This window comes from Neovison vison, chromosome 2 (assembly GCF_020171115.1).
Source record: "Neovison vison isolate M4711 chromosome 2, ASM_NN_V1, whole genome shotgun sequence".
In the NCBI taxonomy this organism is placed as follows: Eukaryota; Metazoa; Chordata; class Mammalia; order Carnivora; family Mustelidae; genus Neogale; species Neogale vison.
Genome location: NC_058092.1, coordinates 27510001 through 27531230, shown reverse-complemented (window position 1 = coordinate 27531230; position 21230 = coordinate 27510001). Strand labels below are relative to the sequence as shown.

General features: G+C 42.0%; 1 protein-coding gene across 2 annotated transcripts in view; it reads right to left on the bottom strand.

Moving 5' to 3' along the window:
* The window catches only part of AGO1 (argonaute RISC component 1), a 38306-nt gene that overhangs the window by 7080 nt on the left and 9996 nt on the right, over window positions 1-21230 (bottom strand). Inside the window, exons 5-16 of one of the 2 annotated variants that reach the window (XM_044237790.1) lie at window positions 20973-21109; window positions 20607-20741; window positions 20369-20456; window positions 19562-19709; window positions 15427-15546; window positions 14928-15059; window positions 14664-14797; window positions 10949-11133; window positions 4038-4197; window positions 3763-3853; window positions 2515-2709; window positions 490-624 (exon numbers count right to left, since the gene is read on the bottom strand). In XM_044237790.1, the coding sequence (XP_044093725.1) occupies window positions 490-624; window positions 2515-2709; window positions 3763-3853; window positions 4038-4197; window positions 10949-11133; window positions 14664-14797; window positions 14928-15059; window positions 15427-15546; window positions 19562-19709; window positions 20369-20456; window positions 20607-20741; window positions 20973-21109 (1660 nt within the window). The remainder of the gene's footprint in view (window positions 1-489; window positions 625-2514; window positions 2710-3762; window positions 3854-4037; window positions 4198-10948; window positions 11134-14663; window positions 14798-14927; window positions 15060-15426; window positions 15547-19561; window positions 19710-20368; window positions 20457-20606; window positions 20742-20972; window positions 21110-21230) is intronic. The other variant, XM_044237791.1, reaches the window with a different exon arrangement.

Genomic DNA, 21230 nt, shown 5'->3' with positions numbered 1-21230 from the left:
TAGGGCCCCAACTCAATTCTACTGACCCCACCAGAATCTCAAAAGTAAAGCAGAAGTTCCTGTTCTCAGTAAGTGCTGATTTCACCATTAATTAGCTGTATGACCTTAGTAAGTCACTTAAGCTTCCTGAGGTTAAACTGGAGGTAATAATAGTACCTACCTCACAGGGCTGCTGTGAGGAAGACACCTTGTACAGTGTCTGACATATAAAAGAAGTTCAATAAATAGTAGTTCCCTTCCCTTTTTCTGGGAACTGATCCATATATATGGTCTATAGGCCAGGGAGCTAAAAGGAGGGAGAGGAAGTATAAGGACAGGCGGGGAGAAAGGAAAAAAGGGAAAGAGGTGGCAGAGGAAGGACAAGAGGAAGGGGTTATGGAGGATAGACAAACCAAAGACTAAATCCCAATTTATCTCAAGGGCTTCTTCCATATTAAGAGAAGGGAGACAGGAAGAGGGTATGGGTGGTTTCCTTGATCTCTCACTCACTCGCTCATTCTTGTCAGCACAAAAAAGGCGGGTATGATGGCGTTTCTGCACCACAATGTAAGTGATTCCAGGCTGGTAGTCCTTTTCCAGTTTGATGCAGGCATCACGAATGGCCAGCAGCTCATAGTGGAGGATCTAAGCACAGGATAAGGAGGGAGACAAAGAGACATAACTCCTCTTGAGTCACATCTTTGTGAACTAAGAGTTGCCATTTGTAATATGGATTTTTGCTCAGTCTCCCTTTATAAACAGACATGCAACATTAGAGAGATGACACAGCCCTTCTGTCAAAATCAGCTTTATACTCAGTTCACATGATATGTTGCTATACAAAATTGGCCAAGAGGCTTGGCATCAGCAGAGAGCAATCACCTGTTCCTATGCATAAAGAGACCTAATATCAACACACAGAAACAAAGCACACAAAGATATCACTAAAACCACAATGCCCAAAGTAAAGTCAATTTCAGGATCAGGAGGATACAGGAATTCCCCTGTGAGCTTCAACAACAGACAGTGTTGAGACCACCAGAGAAGAGCAGACACATAGTTCAGGAACTGGTACAGAGAGAGTAGATGAATTCAGTCCTACAAAGAAGCAGGATTATAAGAATATGGACTAGCTAAAGAAGAACCCACAAGTAAATAACCATATGTAATGGTTGCCTCGTTGTCTTAGAAGTCAGATATAGGGAGTCAAAATGGTATGGTAGATAGAGAATGGAAATCAATTAGAACTGGATTTAAACCCAAGTTTTATCTAGTTGTATTCCTGTAAGCAAGTTACTTAGCCCTTCCAAGTCTCATTTTCTCCAAATCTACTAAAGTTACTAATAAGACCAGCCTCATAAAACTGTTGTGAAAAATATAACAGATTAAGTGAAAGCACAGAAAACCTACTAGGGGTTAATAATGGCTGATTGCTTTGCTAAGTAGTTTGAATTTTAACCCAAGACTATGTGAAGCCTCTAGGCACTCCTGAACAGAGAAGTGATAGGATAAATTCATCTGCTGTTTAGGGAATACTGGATGACTTGGAGAAAACTGAGCATAATGGTTAAGAGCATAAACTCGATTCAGGCCAATCTGTCTGAATCCCAGTTCCCTGAGTGTTTAGCTTGGTTGACACTGATGAAATTATTTAACATTTCCAAGCATCCTCTCTGACAAATGCAATAATAATTATTATTTCATAGGGTTATTCTAAGCATTAAATAGAACACACATGAAGTGCTTACCAGAATTCACAGTACATAAGAGGTACCCAATAAATGACAGTTATATTAATATTAAATGGCAGTCAAGAGACCAATTCATTATATACTATTAACAACAGAATATGAAGGCTTGGCAGGGACAAAGAAAAGTAGGAACATTCTGAAGGGAAGTCAATAGCAGTTCTCAAAGTGTGGCCTCCAGACCATCACCTACCTAGGAACTTCTCAACTACAAACTCCAAGGGCACCTGGGTGGCTCAGTCAGTTAAGCATCTGCCTTTGGCTCAGGTCATGATCCCAGGGTCCTGGGATGGAGCCCCAAGTCAGGCTCCCTGCTTGGTGGGGAGACTGTTTCTCCCTCTCCCTTTGTCCCTCCCCCTACTCATGTTCTCTGTGTGTCTCTCTCTCAAATAAATAAATAAAACCTTACAAAACATCAACAAAAAAAGAACCACGATGAATCACAAAGTCTTGAAGCCCTACAAACTGTTGTAACAAGCCCTTCAGGTGACCTTGATGCATGTTAAAGTTTTGAGAACTACTGGTCTAAAGAATCAGTGTTCAACATGAATCAACAAGTAAATATGCACTGAGGCTCTTCTGTTACAAGACAGGTCTTTGGATGCTTATGCACACCACCTCTCAGTTATAATCTCTGCTCCTAAGCCTACTGGCATTTAGCAAAGCTCTCAAAGAAGTACCACCTCCCAATGCCAACAGCTTTTAAAGAAAAAGAGCAGTACACTTTGCACCCATTAGGCCCTCTGGCCCCAATGTGAAGGTTTTCTCCACCTATTTTGGTCCCTACCTGGGGGAGCTGGCCTTCAGGAACCCCATCTCGGTAGAAGATGATGCGGGTAGGCTTGAAGCGGGTAGACTTGTAGAACTGGATGAGCAGCTCACGCACCATGTAGGATAAGTCTTCAATGATCTCCTGCCGGGGTCGCTGCACCCGCACAGTAGCACAGTAACGGCTGGGGTGGGCATCCATACTGCCTACTACCTAACAATCAAAGAGACAGGATCCGGCTCCAAAACCTCCATCCTTCCAACACTGTTAGGATGTAGATTTGGGGAAGCTTCTTAGCAAGAAAACTATGTAATCGAATTAGCAGGGCTTTCGATTCAGTAAGTCCTGGTTTCACTCTCTATCATGCATGCAGAAGTTATTTAATCCACCTGATCATTTTCCTCCTCTCAATAGGTAAGAAAGCCACCTGCCGGCAGTGCTATTATGGTACATGTATAAAACCTAGCCCACCATAAGTACCTAGTAAGTTCAATTTTCTTACCCCTTGCAGGAGGGCATGTGAAGGTTTGGCACTACTAGCTCAAAGAGCCAGAATTTTGTCCTTTTCTCAATTCAAGTACTAATCTACCCAGGAACCACAGTGAAGAGTATACCTGCAAGAGGTAGGGAGTAACATAATTTTCAAAGGGGACAGTGGCCAGAGCCTAGGACAGATGGCCACAAGGAGAACAAGGTTAAGCATTGTACAGGATTTCCTGGCATTTACTGTGCTTAGCCCAGTCTGCCTAGAGAAATGTGAGGGTTGAGAAAAGAGAAGTGGGAAGGAAGGCTTAATCCCACTAGCAATTCAGAAGCCTCTAGGGATGGGGAGCAGAGAAGTCAGGAGAGGGACTGGAAAGACATCTAAGCTACTAGATGGACCAGGGGTAGAAATGGGGAAGAAGAAACGTCAGTTCCAGCAACTAAGTAACCACCTTCATAAGGATTTCAGAGAAGACATGGTCTTTCCCATATCCCAGAAGTGGGCACAGAGAGAGAGAAATCTGAACACAGAGCAAGAGTGATGGAGACTGGCCAAAGTCTCTGGCCACCGCCTACACTCTCACTGCTCTCTCTGAAAAACAGATACCATATAGAGTTAGTTTTATGAATATACCAAGGGAGTGGATAATGGGGATGACTAGCTGAAAAAAAAGTTCTTATGAAGGGTCAAGCATCAGAGCTGAGAAAAAGAGATTATATGTAGTCTTCGGCACTCAGAGCTAAAATGAGAACCTTAAGAAGAAGCTGGAGAGTATCACTCACTGCTGTGATAGAAGGTTTTTTCCCATCCCCTGCTGGGGGGTGTGTAACATCTGCTCCAAGGAATATCACTGGCTGTTGAAACACGGCAGAGCTAAACAAAGAAGAGAAAAAAAATGATGAGGAGTTCGGTCATCTCTTCCTGGCACCATCTAGCACCCATTTTGGTCATCTTTCTCTTGTGTCTGATTTACTCTGCCTGGCCAGAGTCCTATATTTTTGTCAATCCCCAACATGGTACCTTGCTTGACAGGGCAAGTGGGCAACACAGTTCATACCGCTGGTGTGGGACTAGGATGTTGTTAATGCCACCAAGTTTGACATTGATCTTCAGGCAGAGATTGGACAGAGTCTGAGGCGAGGTCTTGACCACATTCTTCACTTGCACACACTGTGTAGCCATTCCCAAGAGTGTATCTCCAACACGTTTCACTTCAGCTGTAAGTAGGGAGAGAAGTAATTAGTGCATTCAACAAATATTTACTGAATGGTGATTAGATGTCAGGCAGGATAGGAGGTGGTAAGAACATAATGGTAACCAGAAACACAGGGTCCCTAATCATAGTGGTTACTGTCTAGTGATTAGTTTTAAAAGTCATGAAAAGTACAACAATGATAAATGCTGTAACAGAAAACTTCATGAAAATATGAGAGCATATAATAGGGGGTAATAACAGCCAGGAAAGGACTAAATAATGATAGAGACGAAACCCAAAGGTAGAAAAGCACTTAGAAAAGCACTTTTCTACCAGAGGGAGAAAAGCACTCTTAGAAGAGAGGCAGAGTTGGGGGAAAGCATTCCAGACAAAAGGAACAGCATGCAAAACTGCACTCTGATAGAAGAAATATTTGAGAAACTAAAAGGCCAAAGTAACTAAAAAGGAGAGCAAAGGAACCATGGTATGAGAGAAAGAATGTGGTCATCAGACTGATCTAGCAAGAATTAAAAACAGCTTGTACTAAGAAAACAGTCACTTAGATGGAAAGAAACAAACAGATTCAATAAATATTTAAGGGACTCAGAGATATTATATGTAAGGGAAAAGAATTTTTATGGATAATGTCAAGCTTCTAGTTTTTGTAATAAAACAGGTCATAAGCTGTTTTTGAAACACTTTGAATTTGAAGTGCTTTTTGGTCATCCCAGTGAGGATATCAATTAGGCAATGAGAATAGTTGGGAGCTCAAAAGCAGCTTGAAAAAAGATACAAATTTGTTAGATATTTTATACAGATAGTAATTAAAAGCATGATCTTGATGAGATCATCAAGGAAGAGAAAAGGTGAAAGGAGCAGAGCTTAGATCTGAATCTTGAGGAACTTCTAATATTTGCCAAACTGTTAAGAAGATGGGTCTGCAAAGGAGAAATACCCAGAGAACTAGGAGGAAGACAGTATTGTATCATGAACACCAAGGGAAGAGAGGGTTTCAAGAAGGAGCAAGTATTCAACAAAATCAAACACTAAGAGATCTAGTAAAATAAAGACCAGAAATATCCTTTGTTCTTCTGTTTGTTTGTTTTTTCAAATAGGCTCTACACCCAGCATAAAGTCCAATACAGGGCTTAAACACACAATTGTAAGATCAAGACCTAAGCTGAGATCAAGAGTTGGACAACTTAACAGTCTGAACCAACCAAGAGCCCCCATAAATGTCCTTTGAACTGATATCAAGGCAAAAAACTAATGCACAGGGACACAAACTATTTTGTGATATAAAGTGCCAAGGAGGAGATGTGGGATCAGTGAAGGATTTACTATGTTTTCAATGAGACCTGAACATGTTTAAAAAGCTAAAGGATCATTTCCACTACCAAGAGAGATAGAGTAGTTAGTGATCAACCGATGCTTCTGCAGATAATGTTTCGAAAAGCCAGACAAAAACAGAAACCATCCTCTGAAGGCAAGAGAAAGGTGCTGAGACAAGAACTGAAGGGGCATAAACTTCCAGAGAGGAAAAGAATCTCACCAAGGTGAGCTATCTTCTGCAGCTGCTTTTAACCTGGGTATACATGCTGTTTCTAGGCTTTGCACCAGCAGAGGAGCTGCCAGGGAACAGAGAAAGCAAGAGTTTCTGAAGGAGACAGACTAATTCTAAATGTGAAAGGTTAAAAACATAAATAAAAAAACACATATTTAAAAAAAAATAGACTATGGGCGCCTGGGTGGCTCAGTGGGTTAAACCGCTGCCTTCGGCTCAGGTCATGATCTCAGGGTCCTGGGATTGAGTCCCGCATTGGGCTCTCTGCTCAGCAGGGAGCCTGCTTCCTCCTCTCTCTCTGCCTGCCTCTGCCTACTTGTGATCTCTGTCTGTCAAATAAATAAATAAAATCTTTAAAAAAAAAAAAAATAGACTAATATGTTACAATTTGGGGATTTCTTAAACAGGACACAGAAATTACTAGCCATAAAGAAAAAATGTTACACAAATTGGCCTACATTTAAATTTTAAATTTCTGCTCGACAAAGACTCCATTAAGAAAATACAAAGGCAAACCACAAAGCAGAAAAGCTATATATAACACACATATATATTAAACAAAAGAATTATAAATCAATTAAAATCAATCACCTAAAAATCAATCCATGAAAAAAGGTACTTAATGCAATGAAAAGAAAAGGTTAAGACTTGAGTAAAAACTTTGTAAAAGAGGCCAGTGGAACAGCCAACAAACATATAAAAAGATACCCAACTTTATCAATCATCAGAGAAATAAAAGCACAACATATCACTAGATACCACAAAAACAGCTAAAATGAAGAGATAATATCAATATCAAGAGACAATATCAAGTTTGGTAAGGATATAAAATATCTAGAATTCTCATACACTGATGGTGGAAGTGTAAACTATACATTTAAAAATCCTCCTAGGAGTGCCTGGGTGGATCAGTGGGTTAAGCCTCTGCCTTCCGCTCGGGTCATGATCTCAGGGTCCAGGGATCGAGCCCCACATGGGGTTCTCTGCTCAACGGGGAGCCTGCTTCTCCCTCATGATCCCTCTCTGTCAAATAAATAAATAAAATCTCTTTTTTAAAAATAAATAAATAAATAAATAAAAATTAATTAATTAATAAAAATAAAATTCCTCCTAGAGGACCACCTAGGTGGCTTACTCAGTTAAGCCTCTGCCTTCAGCTCCGGTCATGATCTCAGGGTCCTGGGATCAAGCCCCGCTTCAGGCTCCTTACTCAGCTGGGAGCCTGTTTATCCCTCCCTGTCTGCTAGTCCCCCACCTAAGCTCTCTTACTCTCTGACGAACAGAAAAAATCTTCATAAATAAATAAATAAAATCAGCTGGGAGCCTGCTTATCCCTGTCTGCTATTCCCCCAACTATGCTCTCTTATTCTCTGACAAACAGGAAAAAAAATCTCTATAAATAAATAAATAAATAAAATTCCTGCTAGATATACACCCAATGGAAATGGGTATATATGTTCAAAGGATACATACAAGAATGTTCACTGAGGCTTTATTTGTAACAATAAAAGCTGGGAACAACACAAATATGACCACTGATGGAAGAATGTAAATTGTGTTATATTCATCTAATGGAAAAACTGTAACAAACCACAAATAAACATGGATGAATCTCATAATAAGCATGTTGAGTAAAAGCCAGACACAAAAAAAGTACCTAATAAATGATTCATTTACACAAATTTCAAAGACTGTTAAAATGAATCTACGGCATTAGAAGCCAAAATAGTGATTACCATTGATGGGGAGCTGTAGTGACTGGCAGCCTGAGATTGTGGTAATGTTTTGCTTGCAAAAATGGGTACTGCTTATCCTGCTGTGACATTTTGTAAAAATTCATTCAACTGAACTCTTAGGATTTCTTTATGTATACTACAATAAAAAGTTTACATTTAAAAAAAAAAAAAGGATAATATCATCAATTTAGTGGAGAGGAAGGAGTTAAAAATACTAAGGACAGGATGAGATGTGGTACCAGATCAGAACTGGACAAATGTAACACTGTCCTTCTATATGCTCAGGGCAATCACAATGCAACTAGACCTTGCTTTGGCCTCCAAGAAGGGAAGGTGAGGGTCTTGAGAATAACTGCTACTCTTATCTGCTGGCTTAATTCCTAGGCAATTAATTGTCTTCATTGTCCAAATGGCACATAATCAAGGAACAAAATGTAAGTAGAAGAAACCCAAGGTCCTAATCAAGGTTGAGACTGGAGAGAGAATATAGCATTACTGAGTCCAGGGCGGCGGACAATTCTCTTAGTAAGCACTGTCTTCCCCAAGCATGCTGTACTATACTACTCCCCAAGCAAGCCAATACTGGACTCTTCCCTTAATGGAGGGAACTAGAAATGTGGATAATTACTCAAGGCAGTTCTCCTAAGAAGTATCCTTATTTTGCATCCAAGGGCTATCAATGAAGGCCCAGAGGCATGAAGTGGAGGTCAACCAACTTCCCTCCGTAAGCAATTACTGAGTATCATGTCAGTGGAAGGCTTTACCTTAAGTTTATATGTGCAGAGGGAAGAAGGTTTCAGAGCAAAATAAGATCTACTCCATGCTCAAAATAGTATCAAGAAAGGCAGTAACTGATTAGCAGCCTGATAAAATTTCCAAAGGAATCCAGAAAGATTTATCCTTTAGGTAGGATGAGAGATGGCTTCCAGAAATAAATACACTTAAATTGAGACTTGAGAGAATTTTAAGGGGAACAAGGGAGATAAGAAGAGTACTTAGATACTCTAGAAAAAGGCAAATGATGTAAACAAAACCAGAGATTAGAAAGCACAGGCAAGAAATGAGCACTTAGGGCATCTGAGTTAAGCATCTGCCTTCAGTTCAGGTCATGATCCTGGGGTTTGGGGACTGAGTCCTGTATTGGGCTCCCTGCTCCTTGGGAGCCTGCTTCTCCCCTCTGCCTCTCTGTCGCCATCTCTCATGAATAAATAAATAATAAATAAATAAAGTCTTAAGAAAGGAAGGAAGGAAGGAAGGAAGGAAGGAAGGAAGGAAGGAAGGAAAAAAGGAGGCATTTAGAGTATCTACTATGTGCCAGGCACTGTGCTAGATGTCGCTTTTTTTAAATGATTTCATTTATTTATTTGACACACAGAGAGAGACACAGCAAGGGAGGGAACATAAGCAGGGGGAGCCAAAGAGGGAGAAGCAGGCTCCTTGTTGAGCAGAGAGCCTGACGCAGGGCTTGATCCCAGGACACTGGGATCATAACCCAAGTGGAAGGCAGACGCCCAATGACTGAGCCACCCAGGCGCCCCATAGATGTTGCTTTTTATATAATTAATTCATGAGGCTCAAAAAGGTTAGGTACTTTGCCTAAATCAGTACACTGCCATAGCCAGAATTAAAATCTACTTCTATCTAATTCCAGAACAAGTGATCTTTCCAGTATGTGTGGCAAAGGGAATAGTACAAGATAAAGCTAAAAAGGTTAAACTAAGATCATGGCCCTGAAAATTTTTATTTTGTTAATTCATACCAATGAAGGTTTTTTGGGGGGAGCAGAGTCACAAAAGGTCTCATCCAGTAAATGAAAAACCTTTCTTATTCAAGAGAGATTTAAGAAAAAATGTTAGAATTCAGTTGAGAAGTGTGGGTGGGGAGCAGAGAATAGATCTTAAGACAATAAAAAAGATGATGATGGAGATGAAGCAAAGAGAAGACAGACTGCCTCCAGAGTTTGGATGAAAGTACCAAGAAGCAATTACGATGTCAAACACAGAACACATAAAGAAAAGAGCTTACTGATAAAGAGAGAAGACAAGCTACTAAAGAGATGTCCACCAAAACAAATTATAAGAGCAGAGACTACATCTGTTTCATTCACCAATGTATTTAGAACCTAGCACAGTGTTTGACACACAGTAGGTGATTAATAAATGCTTATAGAAGCGAGAAAGATCAAAGGGACAGATGGGAACAGGAGAGAGGTCAAGGGTTGGACCAAGATTTAATAATACATTATAATATATATTAATAAGAGGTAATGATATAAACAACTGACATAAATGAAAATTTCACTAGAATGTAAAGATAGAAAAGGCAGGGTATAGAAATCTGGAAAATACCAGGCATATGTGGTAATGACAAAAATAATTAAAGAGAGACAGGAGAAAGTCAAGTGAAGAAAAGTGAGAAAGGTCACAGATGGCTCTCTGCAGGGAAGTTTTGGAGAAAGTTAGAGGTAAGACAGACGAAAAAAGCAAAGGAGTAAGTGGGTGGTGAGGAAGTGGGTCTAGAGAATGTGGAGACCTCATTCAAAATGTATGATGAAGAAAAACAAGAAACAGGAAGACAAAAGCTAAAGGAGATGGCATGACTGTGGTAATGTACTCTTGGATGGGGAATCTAAACATGTTTGAGGATGAAAGGGTATCAAGTCCCAAAAGTGGCAGGATGAGATGGGAACAAAAGCATACATGGGTTGAGGTAAGAGAAGGTAAGAGAAGGGACACCTCTTCTTCTGAAACAGGAGAGGTGCTGGGAACACAGAGTAAGGGAACTGAACCAGAGATATATAAAGCCATCCCTATTCTTAAAAGTGGGAGAGATCTACTGGGGTGCCTGGGTGGCTCAGTGGGTTAAAGCCTCTGCCTCTGGCTCAGGTCATGGTTCCAGGGTCCTGGGATCGAGCCCTGCATCAGGCTCTGTGCTCAGCAAGAAGTCTGCTTCCTGCCCACCTGCACCCCCCGCCTGCCTCTCTGCCTACTTGTGATCCTTGTCTGTCAAATAAATAAATAAAATCTTTTAAAAAAATAAAATAAATAAAAGTGGGAGAGAGAGAAAACTTCTCAGAAAGTCTAAGTCATTCCCAGGAACAAACCACTTACTGAACCCCCACAAATTCTGCTTGAGTGTGCTACACAATGTCCTGATAGACAACACACTCCTAGGAATAGGAAGGAATCTGGACTGACCTGTATATGTATCTGGCTCAGCTTACCCTCGTATAAAGATCAATACACAGAGGACCCCAGTAAATGTTACCGGGATGGAACGTGAGCAGATAAGCAGGACCTGGGATAACTCAAAGGCTCATACAGGCTAATATTTCTCCTTCAAAATGAATGCTGATATTAAGTAAGAACTCTGGCTAGAGCAAAGAACCCACACTGAGTCCCCCCTAGAAGCCTCAAGGGAGCTACCCTGAGAAAACTCCTATCTTCATAATCACTGTCCCCAGAGAACTGTACCATACACTGGTGTCTTCCCTGGCAGGATGACGATAATGAGCTGCAGCCCTGAGTAGGTGTTCTTGAGATGCCGGAACATGGGCTCCACGCTGTCTGCCCCCTGCGCGTATTTGCAGAAGCAAGGCTGGCCCTGGATGGGCATCCCTGCATCCTTGGAAATCTTCCGTAGCTGGTCTGTGAAGTTCCTGCAGCACAAGTATGGTCATGACAGGAGGCGGTGAGTCCCACTTCAATACCACTGAACAAATGCCACTATCTTAGGTACCTAGCACTAGGACAGCCAAAGAGAAATTCTGACATAAAAGAGACCTGATTACCGCCAGTGTAAAAAAACAAATTTATAGTTGAGTAGGACAAAAAAATCACACTTGCTAAGTATTCAATGGTATAAGCAGAGAGCCAAGGGAGCCCAGAGAAGGGACCTGTGGGAATTCTGAGTCCCCACCTTGTCCCACTCAAGTAGCTGATTCGTGCACACTAAGTCCTTAGCAATGGGCTAATGCCCAAGAGACAGGCCTCTGATCATATTAAAATAAACTCCAACAGTGATCAAAGCACAGGAGGTACTCAGTAAAAATGAGCTCCCTCCTCCCCTACTGATTCTTTTAAGCCTAAGAGCAAATAATTAAACAAGCTTCTTTCCTTTGGCTCTGGGGCTTTATCCTAGGAAAGGAAGACAAAGTTGGAAGAAAGGGTACACATGCAGATTTAAAATATCAAGCTACATACGTTCGATGATAGATTGAAATGAATAGCAGAAAACTTAACTTGAAAATCCTACATTTAGAGTAAAAGCAACATACAGAGAATAAAGCCAATTACTTAGGGGACATTATATAGTATATAAATACAAATATGATAGATTCAGAAGCCTATATAGTGAGAAAATAACTATTTTTTCACATATTTAGTAAAAAAAAAAAGCAAACAGATAAATACAGTATGATACTGTTATGTAAAATTTAAAAATCACTTGAGGGGCACCTTGATGACATATGTGGTTGAACTCTGACTCTTGGTTTTAGCTGGGTTATGATCTCAGGGTCATGAGATTGAGCCCCACGTTGGGCTCCACGCTCAGCTTGGAGTCTGCTTGGGTTTCTCTCACCCATTCCTTCTGCCCCTTCTCACTTCCCCACTTCCCTAACCCTGAGCTGTCTCCCTCTCTAAAATAAATAAATAAATCTTTAAAAATGTTTTAAAATCATTTATATACAGGTACATAAAACATAAATTAGATGGAAGGTCATAAAAGTTCATGATAGTGACAGTGACTACATTAGAGGGAGGAACTGAACTAATATGGAGAATATAAAGGTATCAAACTTAGTAAGTCAAATTTATTAAGTGGGTCTCTAATTCAAAGAAAGTGGTATACCCAATCTTTTCTCTACCACCAAATCACACTTAACTATTGTGTTCTCTGCTGGAGGTCACATGTTGAAAGAAGTCTACAATAGGGAAGATCTTGAAATCTTCTCCTAAAAGGAATACAGTGGAGGTAACAGAACTTCTTTAGCCAAAAGAAAAATTCTAAGGGTTGACCATAGGACTCCCTCATCCATTCCCAATTACCAATTTCTCTACCTCCACAGCCATCTTCACTTCTCCCTCTATCTTAGCAGAAAGGATGCCTTTTCCTGTGCTCTGGATCCCATCCCCTCATTCACACTTAGGAACTTTGCTCTATTTACTTTCCAGTTCCTCAGAGTTCTTATATTCAGCCTCTGTTCACCCTGAACATTCTCCCTGGATAATGTCATCCACTACCATACCCAAAGACTCAGATTTTTAATCTTTAGCCCAGAACCAAACATCCAACTGGGTACCACTGACCCAGGTGTACAAGTCATATTCTTACCCTTTGCATCTGGGGATCACTGGGAGAAGGGAATGTCTGATGAACAGATGCCCAACTCTGATATTCTAGGTTTATCAGTTTCTGTACCCCAAAACACCCCAAAGGATTTTTTCAAAAGAACTGTGCAGGGAAAAAACATGAGAATGAGAGACACATACAGAGAATAGAGCTACCAACAAGCTGACAACAGAAAGGCAGAGAGCTGGGAGCCGTTCTGACATTGCTAAGGGCCAGCTCTCTAATGCTAAGCCAAGGCTACGAATGGCCTAATCTAAATGGCGCTAAAATCCCCAAACCCCAGGAAGGGGGACAAGAGGAACTCATTTAAAAGAAACTATTGGGGAGGGCGACTGGGTGGCTCAGTGGGTTAAGCCTCTGCCTTCGGCTCAGGTCATGATCTCAGGGTCCTGGGATCAAGCCCCACATCAGGCTCTCTGCTCAGCACGAAGCCTGCTTCCCCTCCTCTCTCTCTCTCTCTGCCTGCCTCTCTGCCTACTTGTGATCTCTGTCTGTCAAATAAATAAAATCTTAAAAAAAAAAAAAAGAAAGAAAGAAAGAAAAGAAACTATTAAGGATGCCTGGGTGGGTCAGTCATTAAGCATCTGCCTTCGGCTCAGTCATGATCCCAGGGCCCTGGGATTGAGCCCCACATCGGACTCCCTGTTCCATGGGAAGCCTGTTCTCCCTCTCTCACTCCCCCTGCTTGTGTTCCCTTTCTCACTGTGTCTTTGTCAAAATAAATAAATAAAATCTTTAAAAAAAAAAAAAACAAATTAAAAACATAATAAAATAAACTATTAAGTGTGATGGTGGTAGTTATATATCTATGAGGGGAGAAAGACAGGTAGGGCAGCCAGAGTCCCTACATTCATCAGGAGCTACTGTAACTAATTCCGACGAAATCCCCAATGCCAGCTGAACCTGCCAGGACACATACTCTATTAACCTTGTCAATACCCAAAGTGGTCAGCTCCACCAACTTTTCCTCAGTCTAGGTGTGCACTGACCCTTCGACCCTACTCTAGATCCAAATAAGAAGCGACCACATCAAAAGACTACAGGAAATAGTGAACTATACACTTTTAAGTGGGTTAATTTTGCGGTACTTGAAATATCTCAATAAAAAAAAACTGACTTTACTATTCATTCATTCACTCAAGACTATTACTCCCCTAATGTATTCCTTTAAATCATTTGCTATATCATTTTCTTCATTGCTGTCACCTGTCCCTACCCCTCAGCCACAGGTAGCTAAGAGGCCCTTACAACTCATGTTCATCTAATTCAGGTCACTTGGACCTGAATGAACAAATTCTGTATATAGAAGAGGAGAGCCCAGAGAACCAGCTGAGCTTTTGTTTCCAATGAGGAATACAAGCTTTGAAGCCTCAGATCTGATTTGATCCCAACTCTGACAACTTCTTGATATGCAAACCTTGTACAAGGTACTCTTTGAGCCTCAGTCTCCTGAAAATGGAAATACCACCACCTACTCACTGTGAAGATGAAATGAGAAAACATAAAATTAAGTAGTGTCGCTACAACATTATATTCATCACTGTATTATTTACTACCAATGCTAGTAATTCTAACAATAAAATAATTCCGGTCTCCTTTAGGAGATTCATGTCCTAAAATCATCATCTCTGACACAAATACAACTTATGGAGACTTCTGACCACAGCTGGACAGAAAAGGAACAGGCAGAAGTTTGAGCCAGGAAGCACAGGGAAGCAGCATCAAGAGTCAGAAAGAAGAGACCACAAATCAAATCTTGGCCCTTTGTGGGTAGGGGAAGGTAGGCAGCTCTAGGGTGCTTCCCTCCCTTCCACCCATACATCCAAAACTCCTTACTTGAGCACCTCTTCTCGACACTGCTTTTGGGGTGCGAAGCAGGCGATGGCCCAGACTTTGATCTCAATCCCGTTGTAGAACTGTTTCCCCCGCATGTCCCAGACACCCTGATTAGGTGTGGCAATGGCCCGGTTCTGGGGATAGTCAGAGGGGGCGCCCAGGTGAGCCTCAGTAGAGCCAGGTGAGTAGGGGAGCAAAAGCCCCTGGCAATATAAACCCAATTCCCCTCTCCCATATGCCCCAGAGATGTTGTCTGGCCCTGACCCTGCTCACCCGGCCGCCGTACTGCAAGATGGGCGCCGGCAGCACTCGCCCCGTCACCTCCGTCATGTCATCCTTCACTTTGATCCCAAATTCCTGGATGTAGGGATCTAGGTTGTAGCTGGCATTCTTCATCTGCAAGACAAAAGGAGGGGATCTCAGGAGAGCAGCAGCTTGGCAATACTGCTCACCCTCTGGGTCCCAAGGAGAAAGCCCTGAAGAGCAGCTGGGGCTGGCAAGTAATAGCCCTAAAAAGGGGGGGAAAGTGGAAAATGAAGTAAGTGGGAGTGGATAACACAGGGAAGTAATACAGGAGGGAAAAAGAAATAGGAAGCCAAGTAGCTACAGGGTCAAGAAACAAGAGCAGTCCTATGGAATCCCAGGCAACAAATCCAGACTTTGTGTTCTCCTGAGGATCCTGCCAAGGCAGAAAAGCATCTATGCTACCAGGGGCCCCAATGACTGAGCAACCAAGCATACATTTCTCTGCAGCCCTACTGACCAGGCGGCTAATCTCCTCCTGTCTGTCTGGGGCCGACCTAGCTGTAGCCTTTATCATGGTCGAAGTCTGGTTGTCGGTCAACTTCTTAATGCAGCGCTGCCCAGCCACAATGTTACAGACCTGAGGAAACGAGAAGGACAGGTAGCTCTGGCTTGAGTACAGTCCACCCCGTACCCAGAGCCCCACAATAAGGGAAGAGACCTTGGCTGTCAGCCCTGGGAAGGGGATTGCAAAATTTCTTGTGCAGAGACAAGTTAAGTTAGAAAATATCCATGTACAATACAAAAGGCAATATAGCCACTTTGTCATTAACAGATTGGAATCCAGAGCCAGATCTAGGCTCAGGCCTCATGTTAACTGGGGAGAACAGTAACAATCCAATAGGGTTGTTCAGAGACTAAATAAAATAAAGCACTTAAAGGACCGCATATAGTTCTGGAACACAGTAAACACTCCGTAAACTCTAGCATAAATTATTATTTACCAAAGGACCCAGTATAGAGCTCTTCTGAATACTAAAAAACTCAATACACACAAACTGGATTCCAAAGGTAGTAGACAGCCCTTCAGTGATGACAAGCAGTCAGATGCTCCCCTGCAATCCACCAGTAGAACTGGAGATGGCTCTTAACTCTTGAGCCCCAGCCTACAGATGATCACTAAGCCCTTGGACTACAGAAATCAGTCTCTACTGGCTGACAGCATCCTCTATTGGTGTGAGTTCCCACCATGCATTCCTGTTTTGGGACCCAAGAGAACACAGCAGAGATCAGAAAAAAGACTTTCTAGTAGAGTATAAGACTTCCATTCCCCAATATACTATATTCAAGATGCTGTGAACAGGAAGCCTTTTGGCAGCGTAGAGAGAGCCAGCAGGTTGGAAGACTCGAGTTTGAAGTCCAGCTTTGCCATTTCTAGGTGATATTACCTTGGGCAGGTCTCTTAACTACTCTGAGACTCTGCTTCCATAATTTCAGTCACAGGATAAAACACTAGCTGTCTAGAAGGTTGTTGTGAGGAGTTACACAAAATGAAATGTATAATTTGTTCACGTAGGGCCAACACTATTTAAGTACTGGTTTTCCTCCTAATTTCCGAAGTTTATTGTGAACAATGGTAGGAAAACCAGGGCAAGGTCACCTGCCCTTAAATTCCATATCCCAAAGAATATACAAATTAGTCAATTCAATTAATAAAAATCTAGAATTGTTAAAATTTAGGAGGTTGCCTTCTTAAAAGCACCTTAAGTTGTTGCACTCTTGACAGATTATTTAAGCTACAGAATCAACATTAGGGAAAAAACTAAAGCAGGGATATGGAGAAACTAGAACCCTGTGTGTTGCTCATGAGAATATGAAATCATACAGCCACTGTGGAAACAGTATGGTGAATCCTCACGAAGTTAAACACATAATTATGATATGATTCAGTAAATCTACATCTGAGTATGTACTCGAAGTGAAAGCAGGGACTAGAATATCTGTACACCTATATTCATAGCAGCCATTATTCATTATAGCTAAAAAAGTGAAATCAACCTAATGTATCCATCAATGAAGGAATGGATTAAAAAATGTGGCATAGGGGCGCCTGGGTGGCTCAGTGGGTTAAGCCGCTGCCTTCGGCTCAGGTCATGATCTCAGAGTCCTGGGATCGAGTCCCACATCGGGCTCTCTGCTCGGCAGGGAGCCTGCTTCCCTCTCTCTCTCTCTGCCTGCCTCTCTGCCTACTTGTGATTTCTCTCTGTCAAATAAATAAATAAAATCTTTAAAAAAAAAAAAATGTGGCATATATGTACCAAAAAATATTACTTAGCCCTGAAAAAGAAAAAAATTTCTGACACATGATACAATTTAATGAACCTTTAAGACATTATGCTAAGTGGAATATGCCAGTCAAAAAAGGGCATATATTATATAATTTTATTTATATGAAATGTCCAGAACAGACAAATGCACAAAGACAGAAATAGATTAGTGATTACTAAGGGCTGACTGGTGAGAGAAGAAGTCTAAGTGACTACTGATGGATATGGGTTTTCTTCTGGAAATGATGAAATATTTTAGAATTAGATAATAATGATGTTATACAATTTTAAACATACTCAAAACGACTGAACTATACATTTTAAGAGGGTAAGTTTTATGTATACAAATTATATCTTGATAAAGTTATTCTAAACAGTAATATTTAAAAAAAAAAAAATCCCACCTGGCTACAATTGCCGAGATGATTGGACCCTGCACCTCTCTCTGAAATCATCCCCTACTACTTTTCCCCTCATATACCACACACCAGCCACTATGGCCTTCTAGCTCTTAAAAAAATCCAAGTTCCCTGATGCTTTAGAGAGTTTGTACTTATCATTTACTTCCTGCCTGGAAGGATCTTCCCTCAGGTTAATGAAGGTTGTCTCTAACTCAAAATTTAGGACTCAAATGTCACCTAAAAGAGACCCTCCCTGACCATAATAACTAAAGTGGCTCTCCAAACCCCTCCTTCCTTACTTCTGTCCCCTTTATCTGTTTTATTATTCTGATACCACTTACAGCTATGTCAAACTATCTTATTGTCTATCTCCCCATTCTAGAATATTAAGCTCTATGACAGCAGGGACCTTGTCTGTCTTGTTAATCTCTACATTCCCAGCACCTAAAAGAGCAAATAACACATAGCAGGAGCTCAATTAATATTTGTTAAACAAACAAATAATAATAAGAATAAAAATATGTCATTATATAAATTAATCACCTTGGAAATTAATGTTTACACAGAAGTAATGTTAATTTGCTAAAAATCTTAGCTTGCAGAAGATATTAACTAAAGCCTATCAATTTAGCTGGGATTGTCTTTGAAAACTCCTGCTTTCACCTCAAGAGAACATACTGTCTTCATCCCACTTTCCGTGCATCAACAGCTTTTTATTTTTTTTTTAAGATTTTATTTATTTATTTGAGAGAGAGATCACAAGTAGGCAGAGAGGCAGGCAGAGAGAAAGGGGGAAGCAGGCTTCCCACCGAGCAGAGAGCCCAATGCGGGGCTCCATCCCAAGACCCTAAGACCATGACCTGAGCCGAGGGTAGAGGCTTAACCCACTGAGCCACCCAGGTGCCCACATCAACAGCTATTAACTAAAGTCAGAGTTCTTAGGTTTGGGGATCTTCTCTTCCCTCTGCCTAATTTCCTCTGGTTAGCTCTAAAATCCCAGAAGCTAATGGAAGGCTTGAGCTTTGGTCCCAGCTATTTGACTCTTGCTGTGGAAACAGAGTGAGATGTTATTCTAGGTTAGTGCTCCTCCAATTTTAATGTTCATATGAATCCTCTCTGGATTCTGTTAAAAGATTTTGATTCAACAGTTCTAGGTGGAACCTGAGATTCCACATTTCAAACAAGTCCCACATTTCAAACAAGTCCCCCAAGTAATATCTGTTGCTATTTGTCTACTGACCACACTTTGAGCAGTACTGGACTAAACAATGAAGATGTCAGCAGTAGCTTCTCATTACGCATTTTGGCTAGTGTATACCAAATCAAATATAGCCCAATGGTTCTGCATTTCTATTCTAGGATTTAAATAGCATTTCTATTCTTGAACTGCAGGATTTCAAAGATCTGTTAAAGCATTAAGATATGATAAATCTTGGGGCTAAAACCTTTTCAAAGGGAACACACTGATCACCACAGTGGTAACAGTGAACAGGATTCACATCATAACTAACAGATATCTCTATTTTCTGGAAAATAAGGTATACTTGTATCTCTACATCATTTAGGATCCCCAGCTCCAGCTGGGGCTGGAAAATCAAAAGTAAAGACAGGATAAAAAAATAAAAATGAATTCAGATATCTGAAATCTCTGTCCTGAATGAACTACTTAGTTATTAAACATAAATACAGCTTTCAACTTACCTGACAGTCCTAAAAGAACATGATAGCAGGATGGGGAATAACGAAAGAAATTAGCAGGTAAGAATGAGGCCTACAATTCACAAAATGACCTCATACCTCTCAGAACGTCAATTTTCCAAGCTTCAAAATGAGAATGAGAGACTATGAATGGGAGAACACACCTCTGATCACCAGTGTGCAGGTACAATGCTTGTTCTCCAACCCAGCCATTACTTGGCAGCCTCACCTCTAAGGGCAGGTAGGTATGCTTTTGTTCCTGGCCAACTTGCAGGCAGGGCAGGTGGGGATACTTGAGCTGAAGGTTGTATTTCTGCTTGAAATACTGTGCCACGGTGCACTCCACAGTCTGTCCACTCTCTAGCTGCAAGGGAAACCTGTTCGGGGGAAGGGAAGGAAGTGTCAGAGCCCAGCACTTAATCCCACCTCTTTAGACTTACAACCACGGGAAGCCCCAGACTTGGCTTCATCCCTATCCAGCCTCTTTGAGCACTGCCATTCACGGGGAAACAGGAAAGACAGGGCTCTGAGAGGGAAGACAAAAGATTTGAAAGGCAAGTTCCACAATACTCAAGACCATATCTGACTCATATGCATTTCTAGTGCTGACCATAAAGTCCAACACACAGCAGAGACTCATAGTCCAGCAGTCTGAGGTCAAGGAGGTAGACAGAATCAATGACAAATTCCCCAAGGTCTAGCCCAGGAGCCCTGCCTTCTTTTTCAGAATGAAGAGTTAAGTTGTGAAAGATCCTTACATTTACAGAACTAAGGCAGCAGTCAGGGGAATACTCTTGTTCTATAGTAAAGGCCCAAGGAGGAAAGGTGGAGACCAAGAAGGTAAAAATATCAAGGAGAGTATCAAGGATCTGGGAAGTTTGGAGGATGGATGGCAAACTCTCACAGCTTATCTTTGAAAAAAACGCCTCATCTTCAAGGCTGTTAGGGTTAGGGGAGAGGGAGAAGTGTGAAAGAAATTACGCTGAAATATCAGCCCTCTTCCACTAAGGTACGGCTTAGCAGCCTGTCAACTCACGTCTGATGGCTGGCAGGGCGGCGGGTAACATTACACACACGGTATTTCCTCTTCATCTGTCCACAGTGGGTTACTTCCACCTTTAGCCCTGGAATACACACACTGCTTGTCAGGGTTGGAAAAGGCTGCTCATGCACCTAGGCTTGGCCTCTCCCCTGAATATATCCCAAGGGGATTTCCTTTTAGGACTAAAGACAAAGTGGTGCTGTTTCCCTTCCCCTCCTGGTTGGGTCCTCACCTTTGATCTCCTTGGTGAAACGCACACGCTGAGAGTCTGTGAGGGGCTTGGGTTGCTCGTCTATGTTCCTGATGTCTAGCACCTCACACATGAACTCGATCACCGGCTGTGCCTTGTAGAAGGCAGTGGCTGAGACTGTGGGGACAGGGTGGATATAGGATATAGCTCAGCTCAGGTTTGGTCTTTCAGAATAAATAGAGGCACTGCTCTTTACACCCTCTTCCTTATAGGGTATTGGGATGGGGGAGGGGTCCCAGGGCTATAGGGATTAGACTAGGAGTATGGTTGCAGAGCTGGGAGGGATGAGGCTGGGAGTGTGGTCACTGGACTCAGGGTGCCCCTGGCTCCATAGCTCTCCCCACTCACCGTCAATGTTGAGCATCATCTTCCACATGGCAGGGCGCACAGACTGGTGAAAGCCGAACCAGACCTCGCGCCCACCCCCCAGCGGGTGGTAGTAGCCCTCAGGCGGTGAGAAGAAGGAGCGGCCCACGGGGGTGTACCTGGCAGGGACAGGCAGAGAACTGGTCCCTCGGGCACAGGCCCCCACCCTGTGAGGCATCCTGGGCACGGAGGAGCCCTGGCCTGGAAGGCAGGACACCAGGGCTTTAATTCCAGCTCTGA